Source organism: Zosterops lateralis, assembly GCF_965231275.1.
Source record: "Zosterops lateralis genome assembly, chromosome: 3".
In the NCBI taxonomy this organism is placed as follows: Eukaryota; Metazoa; Chordata; class Aves; order Passeriformes; family Zosteropidae; genus Zosterops; species Zosterops lateralis.
In genome coordinates, this window is record NC_139764.1 from 71,905,158 (window position 1) to 71,928,097 (window position 22,940).

The 22,940-nt window shown below is 32.8% G+C and overlaps 1 protein-coding gene across 1 annotated transcript in view; it reads right to left on the reverse strand.

Moving 5' to 3' along the window:
- Positions 1-22,940, reverse strand: part of GRIK2 (glutamate ionotropic receptor kainate type subunit 2) — a gene marked incomplete at its 5' end in the record, with an annotated part of 353,559 nt that overhangs the window by 203,525 nt on the left and 127,094 nt on the right. Inside the window, 3 exons of the mRNA XM_083856634.1 lie at positions 9,388-9,561; positions 12,433-12,486; positions 15,953-16,134. Coding sequence (XP_083712760.1) covers positions 9,388-9,561; positions 12,433-12,486; positions 15,953-16,134 — 410 coding nt within the window. The remainder of the gene's footprint in view (positions 1-9,387; positions 9,562-12,432; positions 12,487-15,952; positions 16,135-22,940) is intronic.

Genomic DNA, 22,940 nt, shown 5'->3' on the forward strand with positions numbered 1-22,940 from the left:
ATGTCAACTAGGCCAGTAATTAACAAGTATTCATTACTAACAGACAGAAATAGCATATTCTTGGTTTTAATATATGAGAGGCATATAATGAATGAAGACCATTCCAGCCTACCAAACAACATCCAAAATAACAACCTGAAAATTCAGAGACAAATAATTCCATATGATTTTCACTCTTTTCCACTCCATTGCAGTATGCAGTGCTTAATACTCCACTTCAAAATGAAATAAAAATTTAAAAGCGGCTGCTCTTCATCTGCTTACTCTACCTGAGCCTGGAATGCTTGTAGCAAACTAAAAGTTAGCCAAATGACCCAGATGTTGATTTCCAAAGGACCAGGATTTTACCCAGAACATACTTCTGTTACTATTAAGTGTAGTAATTGCCAGTCCTAACAGGCAGTGCCATTGTGAAGCTGATAAGTACACAGTAAAGGCTAAATTGATGGTCCCTTTTCTCCTGAAATTGTATTATTTACATTGCTGCTTAACCTACCACACCTGCACTGTTACCATTCCACATCCTACAATGTTAGCCATAATGATTCTTAGAGTTATTAATTCCTGCAGATAAGTCCACTTATTATCAGCTCTAGTTACGATGCCCCTCAAGGCAAGTTCTAAAAATAACAGCAAAGAAAGAGAATGAAAGAAATTTTTCTTTTGGTTCACTTTTCCTGAAAATTTACAATAAACATAGTATATGCATAAATCATTAAAATTAATTTCAGAATGCATATACTAAGAAAAATGTCTTCATATTATCATAGAATTGCTTAGGTTGGAAAAGACCTTTAACATCATCCAGTCATTAATCCAGTTCTGCCAATTCCACCACCAAACCACGTCCCTAAATGCCACATTTACAAGACTTTTAAATGCCTCCAGGGATGGTGTCTCCACCACTTCTCTAAGCAGGCTGTTCCAGTGCTTGATGACCATTTCTGGGAAGAAATGTTTCTTAATATCCAATCTAAACCTCCCTTGGGACGACTTGAAGCCATTTCCTCTTGTTCTGTCACTTGCTACCTGGCAGAAGAGACCAACAGCCACCTGTCTACAACCTCCTTTTAGGCACTTGTAGCAGTAAAGTCTCCCCTGAGCCTCTTTTCCTCCAGGCTAAACAACTCCAGCTCCCTCATACACTCCTCACAAAACTTGTGCTCCAGACCCTTCACCAGCTTCATTGCCATTCTTTAAAAACATAATCTTTGACAGATTATATTTTCTTAATTGCAGTCCTCAGACTAAATTTCATACTGTGAAGACTCATGCATATTTCCTCAGAAAAGACACTCAAGTTCCTGTTTCAAAAAACAACCTATGTTTCAGCTACTCTCCTACGCTGTGTAGGAGATCCTGCAGGTTGCACAAGCTCTGCCATTTCCCTACTTGCTGTTACACTGAATTCCCTCTTTTGCTTCGTAAAAAGGGGGATGCAGATTTCATGCATGCAGATTTCTAACGTGAAAGCATGATATAAATCAATGGTAACCTTAGTATATATATAAATATATACATACATCCTCAAACCACATCTGGGAGAATTCAATGAAATCTTCCAGAGAAGAGAAACTGTAATTTCTGTTAAATGCTATACAGTACTTGGACATAGCTTTCCTCTGGGATAGGATCATAGGTTTTTGATCTATCCTGTCTCTTAAAATTCTAAAAGTTACTGTATACAGTACTCAAATATTTAATAATGCAATTAATTCCCAAAATAGCTGACAAATCATTTCTAAAACATCTTACAGCATGAAATCCTGCATAGTCCCTAAACTCACAAAATTAACTGTGCCTAGGGGAGATTCTTAGCTTGTAATGTAGTAATGAGTAATTGTTTAGTATTTCCTTTGAAGTACACATTTGCTGCTACACTGTTACTAAACACATCTCATCAGCAAATCCAGAAAATTCTTTTAGCTAAAGGGATAATTACAAAGCTGTCTACATAAGAAGATATCCTCTTTGAAGCTCTAAATCAGAATCCAAGACTGTATTTCTGTAACAAGTATTTATTTTTATTTTTATTGATCTTTTCACCCTCAGGAACCTTAACAGCATCTTCTTCTCATCAAATTCTCCTGTCCAGTCACAGTGCCTCATAGCAGTTACTAAGTTATTATTTAAGTAGCTATTCTAAATATAACTGTTATTTCTGTATTGTCATGTGAAGATTCACAAATATCCTTTTACCACAAATTAAGTCACTAATTTGTATCAAGCTATTCAGCAGTTTGTACTGTCACTGAGAACATTGACATCAAGGATAAATAAAGTCAGATAAGCTCCAGAAAGAAAACCCTGAATTACACCATAATATTTTTCTTCCTTTATGAGATATGGAAGAAAAAAAAAAAAAAAAGTTAGGAAACCACAGATCAGAAACTATGAAATTAATGTAGGAAAAATTAGGCTAAAAATATGTTGAACTAAATATACAAAATAATGATAATGCTAACAGAGTATATTTCCAGTTTTGCATCTCCCTGATTTCTTGACTCAGTAATTAAGAGCATAATTTTAACTCTATTTGGTTAAATTCTAATACCTACACTTGTCAAAACTTCACTTTTTTAAAAAAAACTCATGCTTTTCCTTGGCTCATGCTATTTACCTAAACCTTTATTAAAATGGATTAGCAACAGCTAGTTTAAAAATACTGGGATTTGAGGGTGTGGAGTCCTTGTTTGTTTGTTTGTGGTTTTTTTGTTTGTTTTTTGTTTGTTTGTTTGTTTGTTTTGTTTTGTTTTGGTGGTTGGATTGGGTTTTTGTTCAGGGTTTTTTGTTATTTGCTTGTTTTTAAGTAGAGCAAAGAACCTGGGAAATACACACTTAGCTTTCAGAGCAGTATAATAGTGGCAAATTATCTGACATGGGAGGTATTTATTTCTTTCATTAAAAACATCATTAAGTCTTAGTTATATCATGATAGAAGAACTGAATCCCTTGTTGTAAATTTTGGATTTTTATGTTTCAGACAATTCTTTCAACATCAGTTGTCCTGGTTTCAGTGCCATTACTCTCTTAATCTTTCCGAACTTAATAATGAAAAAAAAAGGTACCCTTTCCTACATGAGCAGCTTAACCAAGCTAGTTTAACATGATTCAAAATCCTTTACCAAAAACAAAGGTATTTTATTTTAATAAATGTGCTCTTTCACCTGATTACAGGTGGCTTTTTAACAACGTCTTTGTGCATTGATCCAATTCCTCACAAGGTTTTAGGATTTTTTAATACATTGATTTAATGCAACTGAAAATTGATCATTATTGCCCATCTATACTCATTGTTTGACCGTATTTTTTTTAGCAATTCTCTGACTTGACCTTGGATTCAACAAAACTTCTGAGGATATCAAACTAACATACCCACAAAGCTGAGAAAGAGAACATTCAGATAAGTTAGATTTTGCAAAACAGTCATAAGGTTTAGACATAGAGAGGTTGCTTACTGGGAGCTTTCTTACAATCAGGGGAAAAGGAGAACAAACAAAGAATATATTATATGAATGCATCTCTCCAGTCTTTAGGTGTGCAAATATGGAGAGCTAACTATGGAAAAATATCTACACATTTACAAATCCAACATTATTCTCTCTTTTATTTCCATTTTCAAATACCAAAGGAATTATAACTTCAAGATTTTTACTATATCCCTTAAAATGGCTAGCTTAAAAATGAATTTCCTAGGCAGATATGTGAGTAAATGCATTTGTACATTCCTTCAATTAAGGGCAATTTATGAAGGTATTAGAATCTCTCCTCATGATCTTTGCATCTTCTTTACAGTTATATACTTAAAGAAAATACCATTGAATCTATTTTCCTTATCTGAGGAAGTCTATACACCAACTTTAAAAATTTCAAAACTTTAATAAAATTTCACCTCCCTCTTTTTGAAGCAGATGAAAATCCCATGCATGGAAATTAACCATAAACTCATTCTGCATATGCAAAAAGTCTCTAGCATTTTGCCAATAGTATTTAATATCATTCTAAATTTCAGGGGTTTTTTCAACTATCATTTTCATTTACTGAAAAGCTAGGAAAAAAAAAAGGCAAAAATAATTAGGGGTGAAAACAGAAAATGCTCAACTAAATAATGCTCCATTCTGCCAGGCAGTACACAAAATACATCAGCTGTAATCTGTGATTTTTCTGAAGTAAATATCTAAATATTGACCTTGGCTCTCACATTCAAATACCACAGTGCTTCTCTGCACCTCCTATATATAGCTAATAAAGTGGGCACTAAAGAATAGAATTAATAGAATAGAAAAAAAAAGAACAGTCTTTTCTATATAAGAAGAAAGCAGAGAGCTGAATTGGATGATAGGCAAAAGCAATTAGTAAGGAAAACTTTATGTTAATTAAGCAGCAGGGCTTGTTAGGTCATCTTAATTATGCATGCTAAATTCTGACTTGAGGCACAGAAAACTGTGAAGATTCATAGTTGAAGAGTAAAAGAATTCTGAGTTCATAACACTTTATTTATGCTCTATTTTGCTTGGTGAGAAACATGGTTGTCATACATAAATGTGGAAGTGTGTTTGTGCTCAGGGTGTTGTGGGTTTTTTCTGCTTTCTGTGTAATACTTCTACAGACTCAGTAAGTGAAGTATACTCAGGTAAAGTTTCTTTAAAATAATATGTTGCCCCTCTGTTTTCCAAAATATTTCTCTATTTATACAGCACACATGCCAATATTGCTAGAATTTAATAAAAATACAGTCATAATAATTAAGTATTATTTTTTCATCTTACAGGAGAGTTCAAAATTATTTTTTTACTCCAGGCTAAAATAAGGATGAACCCCTGCAAATCTAAAATTTTAAGAAAAAATGTCCACTGAAGTTACACTAATTAAATATTTTTTATTTCATTATGGCATATTTGGGGTTTTATTAACTTATAGGTTCATTTTTCCAGAAGAAATCATAATCTGTTTGAAAAATAGTATGGTTTTATTAATGGCAAGTCATTCTGCTCAAGTGCTTGCTAAGTACTAATCACTTTCAAATTTCAGAATTCAGTATAAAGTTGGTGGAAAATAAGAGTAATGAGTACATCATATATCAGAGAATTGTTTAAAGAGTTGCAGTCTAGTTAGAAGTTTTTTAATACCCAGATAACACAATGTTCAAATGCAAACAACCCACCCTGTCTGGAGTCTAACTTTCTAAAAGTGCTTTTTGAACTGCTTACAAGTAAGAATAGGCGGTGGTGAGAAACAGGGAAATGCATGAATTAATCAATGTTTACCCATTTCATTTTGGCAGAGTAGCCATCCTGGATTTTACTCAGAAATATGTAAGAATTCAATTTTTTAAAAAACTAGCTTATATGAATTAAGTAAGGAAGTGCAGGATCAAATGAGAATTAATTTAAAAGTTTACTAGTCTGAAAAAAACCCCTCAAGATTTGGATTTAAAATGGATAAAAATGCATTTTTTGTTTCTTCTGAGCTTTTTCACCCAAGTAACAAGAAGAAACAAGAAGACAATGGTAAATAGATACAGAAATGTTAAATACAGTTAATTCTATTAGCAAGAAAAAGAAGGTATTGCAAGTTTGATCTTTGACTCTTCTTTACTTCTGCAATTTTCTAGAGGCATAGTTTATTACCTCTGGCAAAATTATTATTACTGTAAAATTCCTGTAATTTTATTATAAGAAGTAACAGCATGGCATGTCCCAGTTTCATGTGATGTTTATTTTATAAGCACTGTATTTTCTATATTTCTGGTTAGTAAGTGTACGGTGATACAAAAACAATCGTCAAAGTAAATGCAAGATTCTCAAATACTTAAAATAAAAAGGAGATTACAAATTTAAGAAATAAATATAACTATTTAAGTAGCTTAGTAAGCTATACCACATGTGTACGTGCATATCTGCACAAGTGTGTGGCAGATAAAAGAATACAAATATACTTGAATAGCAACACATTTTGATGATTATTTCTATGTTATGAGGACAAGTATCATTTTGATTATCCTCAGATATTAAGAAATATGAAAGAACCATCAAATGCACAAATTAGGTCTATTAGTATGTGAATGACGATAGGAAAATGTCTTCAACTAGAGTAGATCAGTGAGGACTTCTGATCAGTCCTTCCACAGGACTTCTATGCATCATATCAAAAAGTATATTCACATTTTTCTTTAATAGAAATTAGTTTAGACTTTAAAAGAAATCATTTCTTATGAACATTTACACAAGCACAACTTTTATCTTAAGAAGACTGTGCAAATAAAGTCTGAATAGTCTGAAACAATACGGCAAGTGATTTTCAACGTTTCCACAGATTTTCTGGAGCTATGGAAAAAAATGTACTGTGGTTACTCTCCTAAATCATAGAATGCATTTTTTTCTTTGTTGCACCAATAAGTAAGCATTTATTACTAGAATTGTTCAATATGGTAGCATTAAATAGTTGTTTGGTTTTTTTTCCAAATTCCAGACAAAAGGAATACTGAAGAAATCCTAAGAGAAGAGTAAAATGTGATAGAAAATTTAATCTTGATCACACTTCCCCTCAGGTGTGCTAAACCATTACCTTTTTCAGAGCTCTGCTGAGGAACAGCCTAGAAACAAAGGAAAAGCTATCATAATTGAACTCAATAGAATTCACACTTGCAAATTTGACTTCAAACATTCCAAGTAGATGAGATGAAATTTTATACCAACTTTGTATTCCATTAGGATACTAAAAGGTAAAATAATTATGAGGAAAATTATATACTAGTTAGAGCATTACACAAGCCTACAGAAAAGACCTTGAAACAACAATTAATGCTGGGAGCACTATGAATCATAAATAAGGAAAAGCAATGTCAGAATTATATTGGTAGTTCTAGCTGTCATAAGGGTAAAGTCAACATGGTGAAAAAGTCTGGGTTAGAAGTACCTTACAAAAACACCACTGGAGCTTAAAAACTTTGCAATTCATAGCTGCCTGGTTTTATACCACGAGAAAAAATTAGTCTTTACTGAGGTCTCTAAATGCTTTATACAAACTTCAGGTTTTTATTTGGAACAAGTTTTAGGTGTCTTAAACCTAATTAAATGGCATTTAGCTGTGTGGTCTGAATGCATTCCTATTAAGCGGTCTTGCTAATTTTTTCTGATTAAGCTGTTATAAACCAGTGAAAAAAACCACATTTCCAGTCCAGCCCATATCAGTTAGAGGACACTGTAGCACCAATATCTGTGAAGAGTCTTTGATTCCAATGTCCATTTTTGACTTTAAATATACATGAACAGTGACATTAAAGTCAAATTTCACACACTTAACTGATTTTACAACTTCCCTGATAATATGTCAATAAAATGGTTTATTTTATTCTGAACACAGAAAGAACATTGTGCAATGACATCACAGTTTGACTTTCTTTCATGCCATCCAAATGGACACACTGTGGATGGTTTGTCTGTATCTAAGGGGCAGATCAAAAAACTCTGTAATCTCATAACACTTGCCAAGATTTTTAACCCTTTAAATATAATTTAAATACTATCTGCATCTCTCAGGTATTTTAAGCCCAGGTAATCAAACCACATTTAAATGTTTAATCAAGAAAATGACCATAAAATATTCATCACAGTCTGTATGAACACTTGGTTCTGCTTGGAGCATAGAGGGCTCTTAAGGGTCCAGAAGAGAAGCCACTGTGTTTTTCATGCACTTTTTTGTACTTTTCTATCCTGAGGCAAAGTAATGATATAAAGTATTATTCTTACAGAATCATATAATAGCAATTATAGGGTTCTGCCTCACATCAGAAGGTTTTCTGGGAAAAACACCTTCTTTACAACACCACAGAAGATGAAAAACATGCAACTGGCCCACAGAATTCTATTCCAATATTTATTATTCTATTATTTTTCACCATGGCCCTATGTTCTCATAAAATAACTATTGATACTGATCTTGGAAAATACCCAAAGGTCATTTGGATAATTTACATCTTTGATCAGTACATTAAATATACAACTACAATGAATGAGAAGAGGTGGTGCAAATTTTGAATTCAAAAAGGTAAATATAAAAGGACTGAAATTATTAATGCAAACAAGGAAGCATGAAACAATGACTTACAGTAATAAGCAGCAGCTATATATAAAACAGATGCATGTTTCACAGTTTTCAGATTTTGGGAAGTTTATTGCTTGTTCGAAATTATTTAGAGAAATATACAATATTACTTTTAAACTACCATGTGATGCAATCTGTAAAGTGCAGTGCAAGAAAATTAGTAAACAAATTAAATTTAAAATGTTTCAAACTATCAGGTTCAAGACATTATATGCAGTAAGTACATTAAAAAAGTATTTTTCTATAAAAACGGATAATTGTCTAGAAAAAAAATAAAGTAACCTGTTAAAATATTGATTGTAATTTATTACCTAATATCTATAAGATTGTTAAAACTTATCAGTAGAAAAAAATTGTTCATTAGTTGTGTTATGTGGAATAATCAACACAATCTAGGCATCTGATAGATTACTAAAATACTTGTCTTCAAGAAAAACAATTTTTTGTTTTTCAAAGGGAAGATTAAAAACCTAAAAAATAAACAAAAAACACCTAAAGCAACAACAACAAAAAATCTGCCTCCAAAAAAACCAAAGCCAAACAAAACCCAATTACCTAAATTGCTAAGAAACCAAAGTGGAAAATCTTTCAACTCATTTGAAGACCAAAGCCCTAATGTAGGATGTCCTTTAAAATAGATCCCTTCCTGAGATTATAATTCCAGATTGAATTCCAACTGATGAGCAGAAACTCACCCAAACCTAGCAATGAAAGTTTGTTTGCAGGAATATAGTTGTGATTTTTATGGACTAAAGTGAGGCCACACACTCATGACAATGGAAGGGAAAAAATGAAAATAAACAACCAGATTAATTAATCAGATTAATCCGAAAGCACAGAAAGTAGAAAAGATACTAGTGAAGTACTGTTCATAATATTAATAAAATATTTTAAAACAAAATTTACGTATTGGAAAGTACACATTATTAATTAATGACTCTTAAATGAATAAGACACAAAATATAGAGAAAGAAACAATTTTCATTAGCACGATTTTTGTGCCATAAAAAAATTTCTCCATCAAATTAGGTGAATTTGACATTTAGAATATGGCATTATAATTTGAAAAAAAAATACAGTGTGCATAATTTTGAAAGAAAGTAAGTATAATCATGTATTCAATCTGCAAAATATTGACAGAAGCATCATCACAGTTACTCTCTGACTCATGTTTACAATAATATTTGTTTATATACCTCCAAACTATAACCAACAGAAAGTTAAATTTTATTTTAGCTTAACAAACATATAAAAAAAAGAACCAAATACTGGTATTCATACCGTCATAAATCCATCCAGCAAACCTGAGTCAGGCTTCGGGGGTGCTTGCAAGCGCTCCATGGACCACTTCTCGATGATAGATGACACCTGGGTATTTTCCGTGTTCAGAATTCTGAATCCAGTCATATTAACACCACTGTACCGATAGGGTTCCACATCCAAGGCAAACAGGTCCTGAAAAAATTACCATTGTATAAATTCTGTAATACACTGAAATTGCTATTTCAATTGTCGGACCATCTCCCCAGATGAGAGCATGGCAATTTTTCAGTGCTATTGATGCTAGGAAGTGTGTTCTGCTTTTCTGGGGGCTTCTGACTGTGAGTAAGCAACTTGGCTGCCCTTATGGGGGAGTGATCTGACTCAGAGAAAGAACAGACTTTCAGGAAATGTTAGTCCAATTACAGAACTGTATCTACTACTAGGTAGTAAGTTTAAATATTGTTTTAAATTTCTAAATATTAATATTATTGCTAGTTCTTGAACATACCAGAAATCAGACATCAAATAATAAAATAAACTGGACAAGAGTTTCCTTGAGCTTTCACTCTCAGTGAAACTTAAAAATGTTAATCTTAGGAGGATGAATTGGTGGAGAGGAGTAGGCAGGAAGTGGGGGTGGTGGTGAGCAGGGCCAAGGAGAAATGCATATGGCTTTAAATTTAATCAAAAGCATTTTTCATTGTCATCAATGTGATTCAAATATGGACATATCTTTGATTAGGATTTCATCTTTGCAAAAATAACTTTTGCCAATTTATATTTTTTTCAGTATATTTGTATGCGTGTATGTGTGTACAGTTATCCCTCAAACACACACGGGGGAAATATAAGTAATAAAAAGTAAAAGAATTTAAATTTTAGCTCAAGAAAGTAAATTCAAGTGCTTTGATCAAATCCTAAGAAGCAATGTAGGAACAGCACTTGACTTCAGGAAATTCAGGTCTAAGATAAAGTTTTGAAAAGGGAAAAAAAAAAGATGTAGTAAAGGCTATATGTAATATATAGTTTCCCTATAACATAATTTTAATTTATTGAACATAGAAATTTTCCCTGTAATTCACAGATAATCATTCATCTAATTTTTACTTTAATTTTTCTTGTCAGGTAGCTTTAGGTGTAACACTTGCCTGAATCCATTTTGTTTACTGGCTAGACCTGAAGCAAATTAAATATTGTACTACTGAAAACCCAAATATAACACCCATTGTTAACATCACAAAGCCCACGAAAATATCAACCAGTTATCAATCACTACACATTTTTAAATTCTGTAGCTAGTATTATGATATAGTTTCCCATATTTAAGATATGCAGATTTCAAAATTCATTTAAAATAACCTCACATCCTCCTTGTAAAGAAATAAAATATTTTATTGAAAAGATATGTTGAACATAACTAGAATTACATTACATCTTTCTCTTTTAAAAATTCTCTTCGTTTTTACTGTGCAAGAAGACAGAACCTTGAATGCAATTTTTTAATCCAAATATATTCATGTTTACACTGGAATGCAATAAATAAACACAATATTGTTATGCGTATAATACAAATACACAGGTCAGTGTATAATGAGCCAGTGCATCACATCCTGAATCAATCAAGAGAAGATTACACAGAAGACTGTTGTAAATACTGTGACTGGAAAATTTATCTGACAGGACTTTCACCATGTCAGATAAGAAGTAATTATTATATAAAAACAACTAAATTCTGATGCTGGTTCCAGGGCTACATTGCAAAATCAAAATCTATTATATGTTTTTGCACAGTAAATTATCTCTTGATAGTTCCAACTCAATATAATACTCTTGTCTCCATAGAAAATCTAATGTTTTAATAAGTAAATGAGAATGACAGAAAATTCTGATTTTTAAAAAGAGTTTTAAGACTGAAAATTTAATGCCAAAGGACACATGGTCCTAAAGAAAACAATTTCCACCAATAACAAAAGTAAAATTTTAAAAATAAGAAAAAACATTCAAAATATCTATAATCCATTTTATGGAGGTAAATATATTTTTTATTTTAATTTAATTTTTTTTCTTTATTATATTTTATTTTATAAATCTATTTTATAACTTTATGTTAATACTTTCCATGAGCTTCTATTTTGTGATTCTGAGGTGGACTCCTACCCTACAACAAAAGATTCATTTTCATAAGAACTTAAACATGTATGTGGCTTTAAACATATGCCATCTCAAGAACAGTTTTGCCAAGGCACATCCATCTCATGTTTGTCTCATACTTTTCTTTTAAAAAACATAATGAACTGATGTCTACTTAGACAAAATTGAACACAAATTCAAGACAGAGAAATGCACACAACTCTGGAGACTCTGTAGTCTCTAGAATAATAATTAACCAACTTTTAAACTGTTTCTTAGCTAGGCTGTAGTGAGAAGGAAAAAGGATTTCACATACAAGTTTGTTTTGCAAGAGCATTCATTTTTAAATGTTCATTTACTGCAAATGAGAGATCCAAGAATGTAGTTCTTGGATCTTCTAAGTTACATTTACAGTGGACACCAAAGTATATTGCATAATTCATGCGCCTAAAAAGCTCATACGAATTGTTAAATAAAATGCTGCTAAGATTCACACCAAATCATTCATGAATCATATGACAGAGAAGAACTACCTTGAAAAATGTTGGATTAAAAATATAGAATATATGAGTAAATTTTAAGATATCCTAATCTTCACATACAAACAGCTAAAAGACAAAATGACAATATGCATAAAATAAACAATGAATTATGAATTATACATTTAACCCTCCTTGACAGTTAAAAGCTGCAGTGCTACAGCCAGATGCTTTTTTCAGGTCTACCAGTTCCCTGCTGAACTGCTGGACACACTGCTGAACATTAATTAAACCATCCTGATGAGTTTTCACTGAAAGTAAGAAAACTCAGCAAAGAAAATATCTTGCACTCATACTCTATTCCAGAGAGACTTTTTCCACTTTGTTGAGTTATATAATTAGGAAAGTAACGTCTTTGTTGGATGTCACCACTGTGTTTTCACAAGCCACTTACCAGTGTGGTAAAGATATAGTGATAGTATTCTGTCATCATCCCCATAGCTAAAGCCTTGAAAAAAGATAAACAAAAGATTAATGTTTCTGAGGCCACATAATACATTTTTATCACACTCACATGGCAAATGAAACACTGCAAAAGAACACCACTAAGATCAGACTATAGGGTTGGAATTATGCTAAAATTAGGTCAAGCAAGTCATTTCTTAGCAGTTAGAGAAGATTACTGACTATTAAAGGAATTTATGTACCAGATCTTCTGATAGAAAGAATATTATTAGACTGTTTAGTGCAGTAAATGTGAAAGAGGCTTGTATTTTTACATACTAATGGATACATTAAGTTACAACACATAATTTGAGTTGACAATATTTTCATTCATTATTGAACCTTTCCTTTAAAATGAATTACCTAATAGGAATGGGTTTTTTTTCTATTTTGAACAATGGCGTGTATTTCTATTTTGAACAATAGCATGTATTTAAAAGGACCCAAGCTTAAATTATACTTGTGCACCCAACCATGGAAGAAAATTCTCTTGATTCAAACTTTGAACAGCAAGAGAGATTTTATTAAATAAAAATGAAGAACAAATATTCATAGAATTATTTTATAAATTCTGGTATCTCTCAAGTACCTTCATTGCTCTTGCTAACTATGTAATAACAAACAGTGTTTGATAAAATGCATTTTAAAAGTTCATGTTTTCCTCTCAATTGCATCAAAAAATATTTGTAGATAAAAAACTATGTTTAATCATGTTTATTCATTAAGGGCATTTCCTCCTGAGAAGCATGTATTTTCATTGTCTGCACAAAAGCTGCCTTCGTATTTTCCTTCTTTCCAGGAACTATTAAAGAAATTCTTTGCCAAGTTGCTAACAGATGGACTCCTTAAAGACACTGAAACCACAATTATACTACCGTGACAATACCAGAATTTGTATTAGAAAGAATTGTCAGCATTCTGAAGGCTGTGAGAGCCTTTTTACATGTGACCTTGTCTGAAAAATGATGAAATGAATAGTCCATATAATTTTTTCCGAAGAGAAAAAAAATCTAGAACTAATCCAAGTATCAGTTGTAAACCAGATTTTATAATACTTTAAAGATTTGGGAAAAAAAAACCACACCACTTTTCCAAAGAATGCCCATATTTGTGCACTTAGAATTCCACAGCAGTACTGAGAACTAGAATATAGTGTTCCAGTAGCAGTTAAAATCTTTTAAACAGAGGTAAACCACATACCTGTAAGATATATTATGACTTTATTAGGAACCCTACAACTAAAAATATTCTTAGCTTTTATAGGAACTTGTCTTTCTTTAATAAAACCAAAGTATCTTCCTCTATATATGTAACACATTTGCAGTCACCTATATCATAATTGCTTCTAATCAAGTCTTCCATACTCCAAAGGATCCCTACATAGCATCCTACGCATGTTCCTTATTCTGCTATGCAACGATGCTGTCACTTTTCCAGTTCTTCCTTCTTTCACCGTCTCACTTCTCTAAAGATCTCACTTCTTTTCCCTCTTCAAACATTGTAATTTCTCTGTTCTCATTATTACAGTGTTTCCCTAGCCTTTTAAATTATGTATGGTTTCCCTGGTTGCCTGGTGATGTAAATAACGAGATCCACCTTGATTTAAGTATGCTTGTCTGTTTGATGGAATTTTTTATTTATTTTTTTTTAATTTTCATTACGTATTTTTTGGCCAGCAAAGAGGAGTTGCCATTTCAGTAGGTTATAAAGGTACTTTATTTTCTTTATTTTTCACTTGTGTTGTCTTCTACCAGCTTCACCATTAATCTTTCCAATCATCCTCTCAAGCTGAAACTTCTTGTCATGTCTCCCAAGATTCATTCCTCCATTACCAGGAAAAGAAAACTGATCAGTCAATACTTCAGATATGGATATATAAAGATTTTTTTTCAATAATCACTTATAAACACTATATTTGGAATATTAACATTAAATAATATTCTCAACCCCCCTGTGTAAGTTTCGACAGCAAGCACTTACATTCAGCTTCAAAACTACAAATTTTGGCCATATTTAAAGCATTGCAGTATAGCACCTGAATGGAAAAGTAAAAATCTATAGAATCTGTATAAAGATCTAAACACTTATGAAAGAATTTTTTCTGTATCTTCCCTCTGTAATCTTTAGGATGAGCAATGTACTTTGATGAAACAGTTCATAATTTGATTTAAAGAGGCTGAATGCTCACTCTTGGGTCCTGGGACATGGTTAAAGATACAATTCTAATTTTGTTCCTATTTTCCTCTATTCATACATTTTTCACAACGTTGTGTACTGTGAAATAAAAGGGGTTTTTTCACCTAAAAACTTCTAGGTACTCTGTAAATAATGTATCTTGATGGAGTTATTGTTAGTATTGCAGCTTAATACTGCCATCAACATATTTTCCATCTGCATTGTTTTGATTTTAAATATTTAAAATAATTAAACGTACATTCCATGATTTGGCCTAAATAACTAGAATAACTAGGCTGGCTTATGTTTAGAAAAAAAACACCAGCAGAGGTTTAAACTTACTAGAGACTAATAGAAGTTTTTCAATCAATGAACAATAAAGAAAAGAAATTACATTATACATGTAGGTGAACTAGCAATTTTAATTTTACCTGCAATAATACCTGTAAGTACCTCTAATGAGATGCATATTTCCAACTTTTAAATACATTTTGTTTTTAATTTAGACCCTACAGTTTTCTAGCAAACATAATATGAACATGAATTAAAGTCACTAAATGCTATGCATTAGAAGTGTAGAATACTGTTTCAGTTTTAGGTATTCTTCCTATCCTCTTTATTGGAAGTCATAGCTTAATTTAAAAACTATAGAAAATGGTCTCTGAACCAGTAAAGTCTTTGGAATTCTGCTGTATCTCACCTACTCATCTCACTTGCACACAATATTTTCAAAGCATCAACCCAAACATACTTGGGTGTTTTGCAGTTCCATTATTAGTGCAAAGAGAATATATGCTCTAAGATATCAATTCTGTCCTCTCAATGGAAGACAGTAATGTGGTCTGTTGGTAACATACTATTCAGATATCACTATCTGATCAGGAACACACATCTTAGAGGCCTCAAATGAAACCAGATACATAAATACATACATATTTATACTTTTACATACGTAAAGATTTGATATATAAATTCCATCAAGCAAGCATTTAAAACCATGTTTAAAGCATCAATTCTCCAAAGTACCAGTTCTTCATTACTGAAAGACTAATATACCTTCATGTTCCTCCTGAACATAAATTAATTAAAATCTTCTTTTATAAAAGCATAATTAAAGCACCTACCATTTGTGTCACCAATAAAATTACCTCTGAAATCCTCAGCTGATTTTCAGTTAGGCCTCAGTAAAACTGACATACAATTTCCCTGCTTGTTAAATACCATTAGGTCTGAATAATACTTTTATTTATTATGGATGAAAGAGATTAAGACATCTAAAGCAAAATGAGGATTACCTGTTTCAAGATGCCTGCTGCCATTTCATGGCTGCAGTCAAAGATTACATGGAATTCTTTGCCTCTTTTCATCTCCTTTAGCAATGGCTTTGCATCTTTTGTGTCAGCTGGTAACTGACGGATTTTTAGTCTTAGGTTGTATCGTGACGGAGCCTTGATGAGCTCTTGTAATCGAATAAGACCTTAAAGAAAACAGGAGTCAGGGGAAAAGAAAATTATCAAAACAAGAACTTGAACTGCTAGCGTGAGACATACTATAAGCATTCAAAATTTCCTGATTATTTGTTTTTGTTGTTCTCAGTTGGCTGGAACTGATACACAAAAATGTTATTAAAAAGAAAAATTAAGTATCTGTATGCCCATCACTTTAGCACAAGTCTCTTTTCCCTTAAAATTAATGGAGAGTAAGCAGCCTCATTTAGGATTACCTTAAGACAGACAAATCTTCCTCTAGCATTATCATGAAACTATGACATTCCTCTTAGAAGAACATATTACTCTAATTCAATTAAAGCCATATCCCAGACTAATAGTTTTTAATCAGACTAGACAGTCTCCCAAGTAATAAATCAAGTTTGCATACAAAGTTGTGAATCATTTCAGCACTGTAGAACATTCTTGTGTGAATTTGTTCTCATATTTCTCTACTGAACCCCTTTTCAAGAACAGAAAGAGACAAAAGTAATTTTACACTACTGTACCATTTTTGCAATCAAAACCACTCCAGAACAAAATTTATTATGTTTGTTGAAGTGACTTTGAAATTAATCTGATTGTATGAAACTTTACAGTGATTCATCATGTTCAAGTTTTCTGTACAAATACTGAGTATTTTTAATATACCAAATGTTAAAGGGAAGACTGACTGTTGTTTCTTGACTGCAAACTTATTTCAAAGCATTCTTTACTCAAAAGGGAAGAGTCCCTTATATGTATGTTTTATGAATATTTTCAGTGTTACACCAATCACCTTTGTTGCACATTTGGAGATGGGATGGACAGTTAAGCCATCAATGAACTTTGAAATGGGATAGGAAGAAGGGGAAAAGGGGCGCTGCTTTTCTCTGCACCAAGTTTAAATTACGAAATTTTGATAAACAAACGTAAGAAACTACAAATTGACAGATCCCTTGATCTATATTCATTGCTTGCACCAATATGATACAGTTTTGGTCTTTTACTGTAGCTCCAAGATTTGTTACAGAGTGGCAAGAAGTATTTTCTTGCCTATAGGAGTTTTTGAAGTAAATGTTTTCCAATACCCTAATTAAACATATAGTTTAATTAATTTGAAAATCACAGAATGTTCTGAGTTGGAAGGAAAGCACAAAGACCAATTCCAGCTCCTAACCGAATGGCCCATACAGGGGTTGAACCCATAACCTTGGTAGTATTAGCTCCATGCTCTGAGATAACCTTAAGAAACAGCGGTGGGTAGAACCCAAGAATTCCAAAACTTCCAAGATTTGTTCTGTTCTAGAACATTACCCAAGAACATCTGTCCTAAAAAGTCCTAACTGGGCTGTTCAAGAGTTTTAAAAAAAAATTAATTTTCATAAATCTTATCATTATTGGACTACCTCAGAGAAAGCAAAAAATCACACCAAAATTTTAAATGGAAGATTTACAGATGCAGGAACTAGAGCAAGCAAAGGCTGACAAGGAGAATGCTATGATGGTGTCTGTCTTCTGGGTTACCCATGTATCTCATAGGGAAGCGATGAGCAATAAACAAAGTGCCACACTGGAAGGCAGTACAAAAAGTAGAAAGTTACCAAAGAAACCTGAGAATGAGAATATGGGGAAGAGAACCTGTGAATACACATCTCTTTAATGCACTGACTGCACCTCAGTGCTGGGGCAGTACAGATGTGCAGGCAAGCACATGAAGAAGTATTTATGCCTTCAATAATTGTCAATTACAAATAGTAACCAGTGAGAGTTCTCAAAATATATTTTAAGATAAATTAAATCTGAGACATAAATGAATTCCAGGGGTTTCAAAGCTATGTTTTTTCCCCTGTCCTCATCAATTTGAAACAACAACAACAAAAAAAACCTTAACTTAAAATAAAAGTTTCTGTAATATTGTTTATAGCTTCTACATGTAGCAGAATATTTAATTTTAGTAATAGTTACAGTGAGTACATACTTCCATTTTTAAGATTTTAACATATATTTCACCATGTTTCCAGCCACCAGCATTTGTAAAGTTGAGATGGATTATGGCAGGGAAAAAAACATGTTCCAGTCTACTAAATGACTCATTTCAGTGGTCCACTTGGCCACCCACTATAAGGAATAAATTTTTTACTGGCAGATGCTCAGCAGTTTCCAACTTGGTGGGCTCTCAACAGGATGATTTTGGGAAACAAAACCCCCTCACTTGCAAGGGAGAGAAGACATGTGGCTGTGGAGAGTGCACAGTGTGGGGAGCTACTGTGAAGGTGCATCATGGGTGGCAAGGACCACTGCCACAGTTACCCTACAGCTTCTTGCTGCAGAGAAACCCCTCACAGATTAATAAAATAAAATAAAATAAAATAAAATAAAATAAAATAAAATAAAATAAAAACAACCACACAGTGCTGAACATACCTTACTCTGGTACTTTTTCTTTTTCTGGTAAAATGTTGAGAAGTAGGATTTTCCCATTCAGGCATTAGTGGGAAGTGAGAGCAAGTAAAGGCTTTCCTTTCTAGATCATACTTCAAAAGCTGGCTCTTTTAGATACTATTTAAAGGCTAGAGGTTTCCTTCTACACTGTATCTACCATTTGAGATGTATCATTTGTGTTTTTAAAAGGGTGCAAAGAATAAATTAGTTTTACTGAAAAGTAAAACCCACCAAAATAATTTCCCGAAAAACAGAATAATTCATCTAAAAACAAACAAAACCACTGCTATATACAAACAAAACCTTTTCTAGAATAAATATTGAACAGTGGGTCATTATTTGTAACCAAATTAAAAATTAAGCACTGGAAAGATATAAACCAAAAGAACAAGGTCCTGCATGTAAACTGCAGCACTTGGGTTCATCTGTGGACAGTAACTGCTTCCCAACTCCTGGCTGCCACTGATCTTCTCTTACCCTGAACACCCTAACGTCCTGACTTCTGCAGAAGTAGTTTCTGCAATAGCAATGGCCAAAAAAGTTCCAGGGGATCAGAACATTACACAGTTGAGGACTAACCAGGCAATACACATAGGATATAAATAAATTATGGCCCCATCCTTATAGTAACGATCTTATAGTATAGTAACAATACTTATAGTAACAAAAAATGAGCTCTACCATATTTAGTCTCGTTAACATTTAGTCCTGAATACAACAGGTGAAGTCAGACAAATTAATTGTTTGCTTTCATTTTCAGATCTTACCAAAATTTCCTCTATTATATCACTTTCTCCATTTGCATGATTGAGATTTCTAAGACTCAAAGAAGATTGCTTGTTCCTACTCTGTGCAGTTTGTCTGGACTCAATTTCTACCCTTCTATCCCTTGTGCATATTGGTTGTTTTAGGTCAAGCAAACAGATTTACATATTGATCAAGATTCTTGAGCTACTGTTAATAACATAGTAAGTTTCATTGCTGTTGTCTGACATTAGAGGAAATGTCATAACAAGCTGGCTATGCAGGACAAAAGTAACAAGCTGTCATGTACTGAGAAATAAACGTTTCTGAAACAACAAGGGACAGTTTCAAAAGGACAGGTATGTAGTTTATCAGAAGATGAGGTATCAGAACCTCCAAGGAAGGGAGGATTATAATTCAAGAATTGCAAGGACTATGAAGCTAAGAACAAAACAAGTCCATTCTTTATCATGATTTTGAGGAGATCTAGAATATTTTTAAATTAACATTTGTCTAGTACAATTTTAAATTAATTGATTTAAAATATCATGTGAATTGCAGACCTCAGATGAAAAGGTGACCTCTTATTTTATTAGGATTTACAAGATCCCAGTGTAATTAAAAAAAAAAAAAAAAAAAAAAAACAAACAAACAAACAAAAAAAACCACCAAAGCAAACCGAATACAACCATTTGTGTGTATAAGCCTCTAAAATAATCTATTTTACAACAGTATAGAAATAATAGCTGCATTTTGGGAATGTACTTCCTGCATTTTCTTTCACCAGGGACACCTTTTTCCTGTCCCTTTAAACTCTCAATTCCTTCTTTTAGCAGCCACTGTGATAGAGCCCTACCTCTGAATGGCTGGGAAGAGTGCGGTGTGAGTAACTCTTTTCAGAAGCTGCCATCAATTCATCGTTAAGGAGAATCCTGAAGGAGCAGTTTGTGAGCTCTCCAGCTGGCATCTTCCTCCAAAGAGATCAATCACATTACCTCCTCGACATGTTCAACTTCAACCAGTCCAGGAAGCAAGAGCCCCAAGTTTGTTTTAAAACCTGTCTCCAGCTCAGCAGTCTTGCAGGCCATTGCTACGCCACCTGGCCTGCTCATCAAACTATTTATCATTTCCATTAATGCTGCCTTTGTGCTGCACAGGAAGAATGCAAGCAAGTGCACTTTGCAATAGGCTGAACACATCAACCTTTTTCTGTAAGAAAACACTAATGCTCTTTTAAAGGCTACTCCTTATCTTCATCACATCAAAAATTTCAAAACTAGTAATGTACTGCTTTGCAGAGCCACCAGAAAACAGTCTATTTTTAGCAAGTTGTTTCTTCTCACATCTCTCTGTACTCTTCTTCCCTGACAGCCCCCTGCCCAGTTTTTTTGGTTATGTCTCAGAAAAATCTCATTATGTCAAAGCCCAATGGCTTTGAAAGGGGTAGGGGTGGAAGTGAAGAGAATGTGGGTTTATTGGCATTGATAGAATGTTTCACATCAACTGGAACAGTTAATTGCTGTAAAATGACTCACAGAGATTACCCATGAACTCTAAAGTTTAGTTTTATCATCTTCGAATAAAAAAAAAAACACTTCTAGTGAAAGGATTAAAAAGAAATTGCACTAGCTAGTATTGGCTCTCAAACAGTGGGCTGTTCTGTGTTCTTTGTGCTGCTACATCTAATACAGCAACACCATTAAGAAAAGCACAGAGGAAAGAGAGACAAAGGAAAAAGACAGTTTGATGGACTTTTCATATTTATTCATATTAAGCTTTTTTTACTGCATTGAGATCATTTCATTTAATTCCAGCAGCGTTAAAATGATCACCAGTTATACTTAATCCCATTTAGATATAGTAGCAACAGTGTCTTTAATGGAAAAAGTTCTAAGATATGTAGTCTGGAAAAAAATTATCTTTTCACTGTAAACATAATCAATGCAGCTTCTTATTAGTAGCTTTAGAGTCCAACATTTTAGCAGGATTTTTCAATCTTGTAGTTTAAGGATTGAAGAGCAATCAGAATAGTACATTGTATGCATGTATATATTTTACAAATATTAATGCATTAGAGTCTGATGTCATTTGCAACTTGCAATATCTAAAATTTACTATTATTAGGGGCAGTGACACAAAGAATAGTTCAAGGATATCTAATATTATGTTGACTTATTTTGCTGTTAAACATGACTTCCACAAGGGAAACAATAGTACTGTATCAGTAAAAAAAAGGAAATATGTTTGGTAAATTACTTCAAAAGAATTTTTGCCAAAGAAAATTCTATTTAACATTCCCTTTGTCAGAAATATAGCTGTTCTGTTTCAAATGTCTCTAGCCAAAAATTTAAAAATTAGATTCATGAGGGCAAGCCAATACACAAAGAGTCACCCATTATAATAGTAGTATTTGCTCAAATGAATTCTGGAGGTGTATTTGTATGACATAATTTCCTTCTAGGGGGAAAAGTGTAGATGAATAAAGTAAGCACAATGTCCAACTACCTGTACCTATGTCCCTATCTCTGTCAAACCATACAGTGTGACTACTCACCAAACTCTTCCTCAGGGATATAAAGAACCACTTTTTATAAATCCAAACAACCTTAGACTATATTGATATGTTCTATCATATATTAAGGAATTCATTCCAAGTTCCATATTGCTCATACATGGACTTTCAGGTATACAAATGCATTTGAAGAATTTACACTGCTGAAGCTTTAGGGAAAAAATCATTTGATCGTTAGTTGGGATTCTTGAGAAGAAGGGAAGGAAAGGATAGGGATTTTAGGTAATATAGTTCTTTTGAGCATATCACTATCTAAAAGTTTTAGTCACCCTGAAAAGCCAGTTCTCTACCACTGAGTATGAGAGAGCAAATAAAAGTTACATTATTTCCTACTGAAAATATTTTCAAAAACTATCTCTTGTATGGTAGCTGTGCCAGTAATCAGAGAAAATGCTTCAGTATAGGTAGTTTTCTTCTTTTTGTTTCCTAGAGTGTGTAATAGAATAGAATCATTGAAACATTATACAAGATCACAGAGCCCAACCTTTGACCAAAGACCACCATGCCAATTCAAACATAGCACTAAGTGCCAAGTCATTTCTTTGAAAACTTCCAGGAATGGAAGTGGACTCCATCACCTCCCTGGGCAGCCTATTCCAATTCTCAATGTCTGAGAAAAATTCTCCCTTCTAAAACAAACAAAAATAAAAGACAGAACTATATTCTTAATTACACATCTGTGCATGTATGTATATGCATTTGAAATACAAACCTCATTATTCTGAAAAAGTTATAAGTGTCTTGACTAGGCCAGAAAAATAAAAACAACCCTAAAACCCTATTCCTCCTTTCTTTTAGACTAAAAAAATAGTAATTTTTAAACAATTACCTAGTACAGAAAAGCAGAAGTGTTTAAAATTATATTCATGACTAATATTGAAGTTGTAATTACTAAAATACCATATATAGAACAGATTAGCTATAAGGTTAAAAAAAATCACTGAACAAGAAAACCATGGATCCAGGTTTAGCTCCATAGACAGTCAAGATTTCTATTCTGATACTGCGTATATCAGTTAATTTTTCTGTCTTAGCATCAGAATGTTAAATCCATTG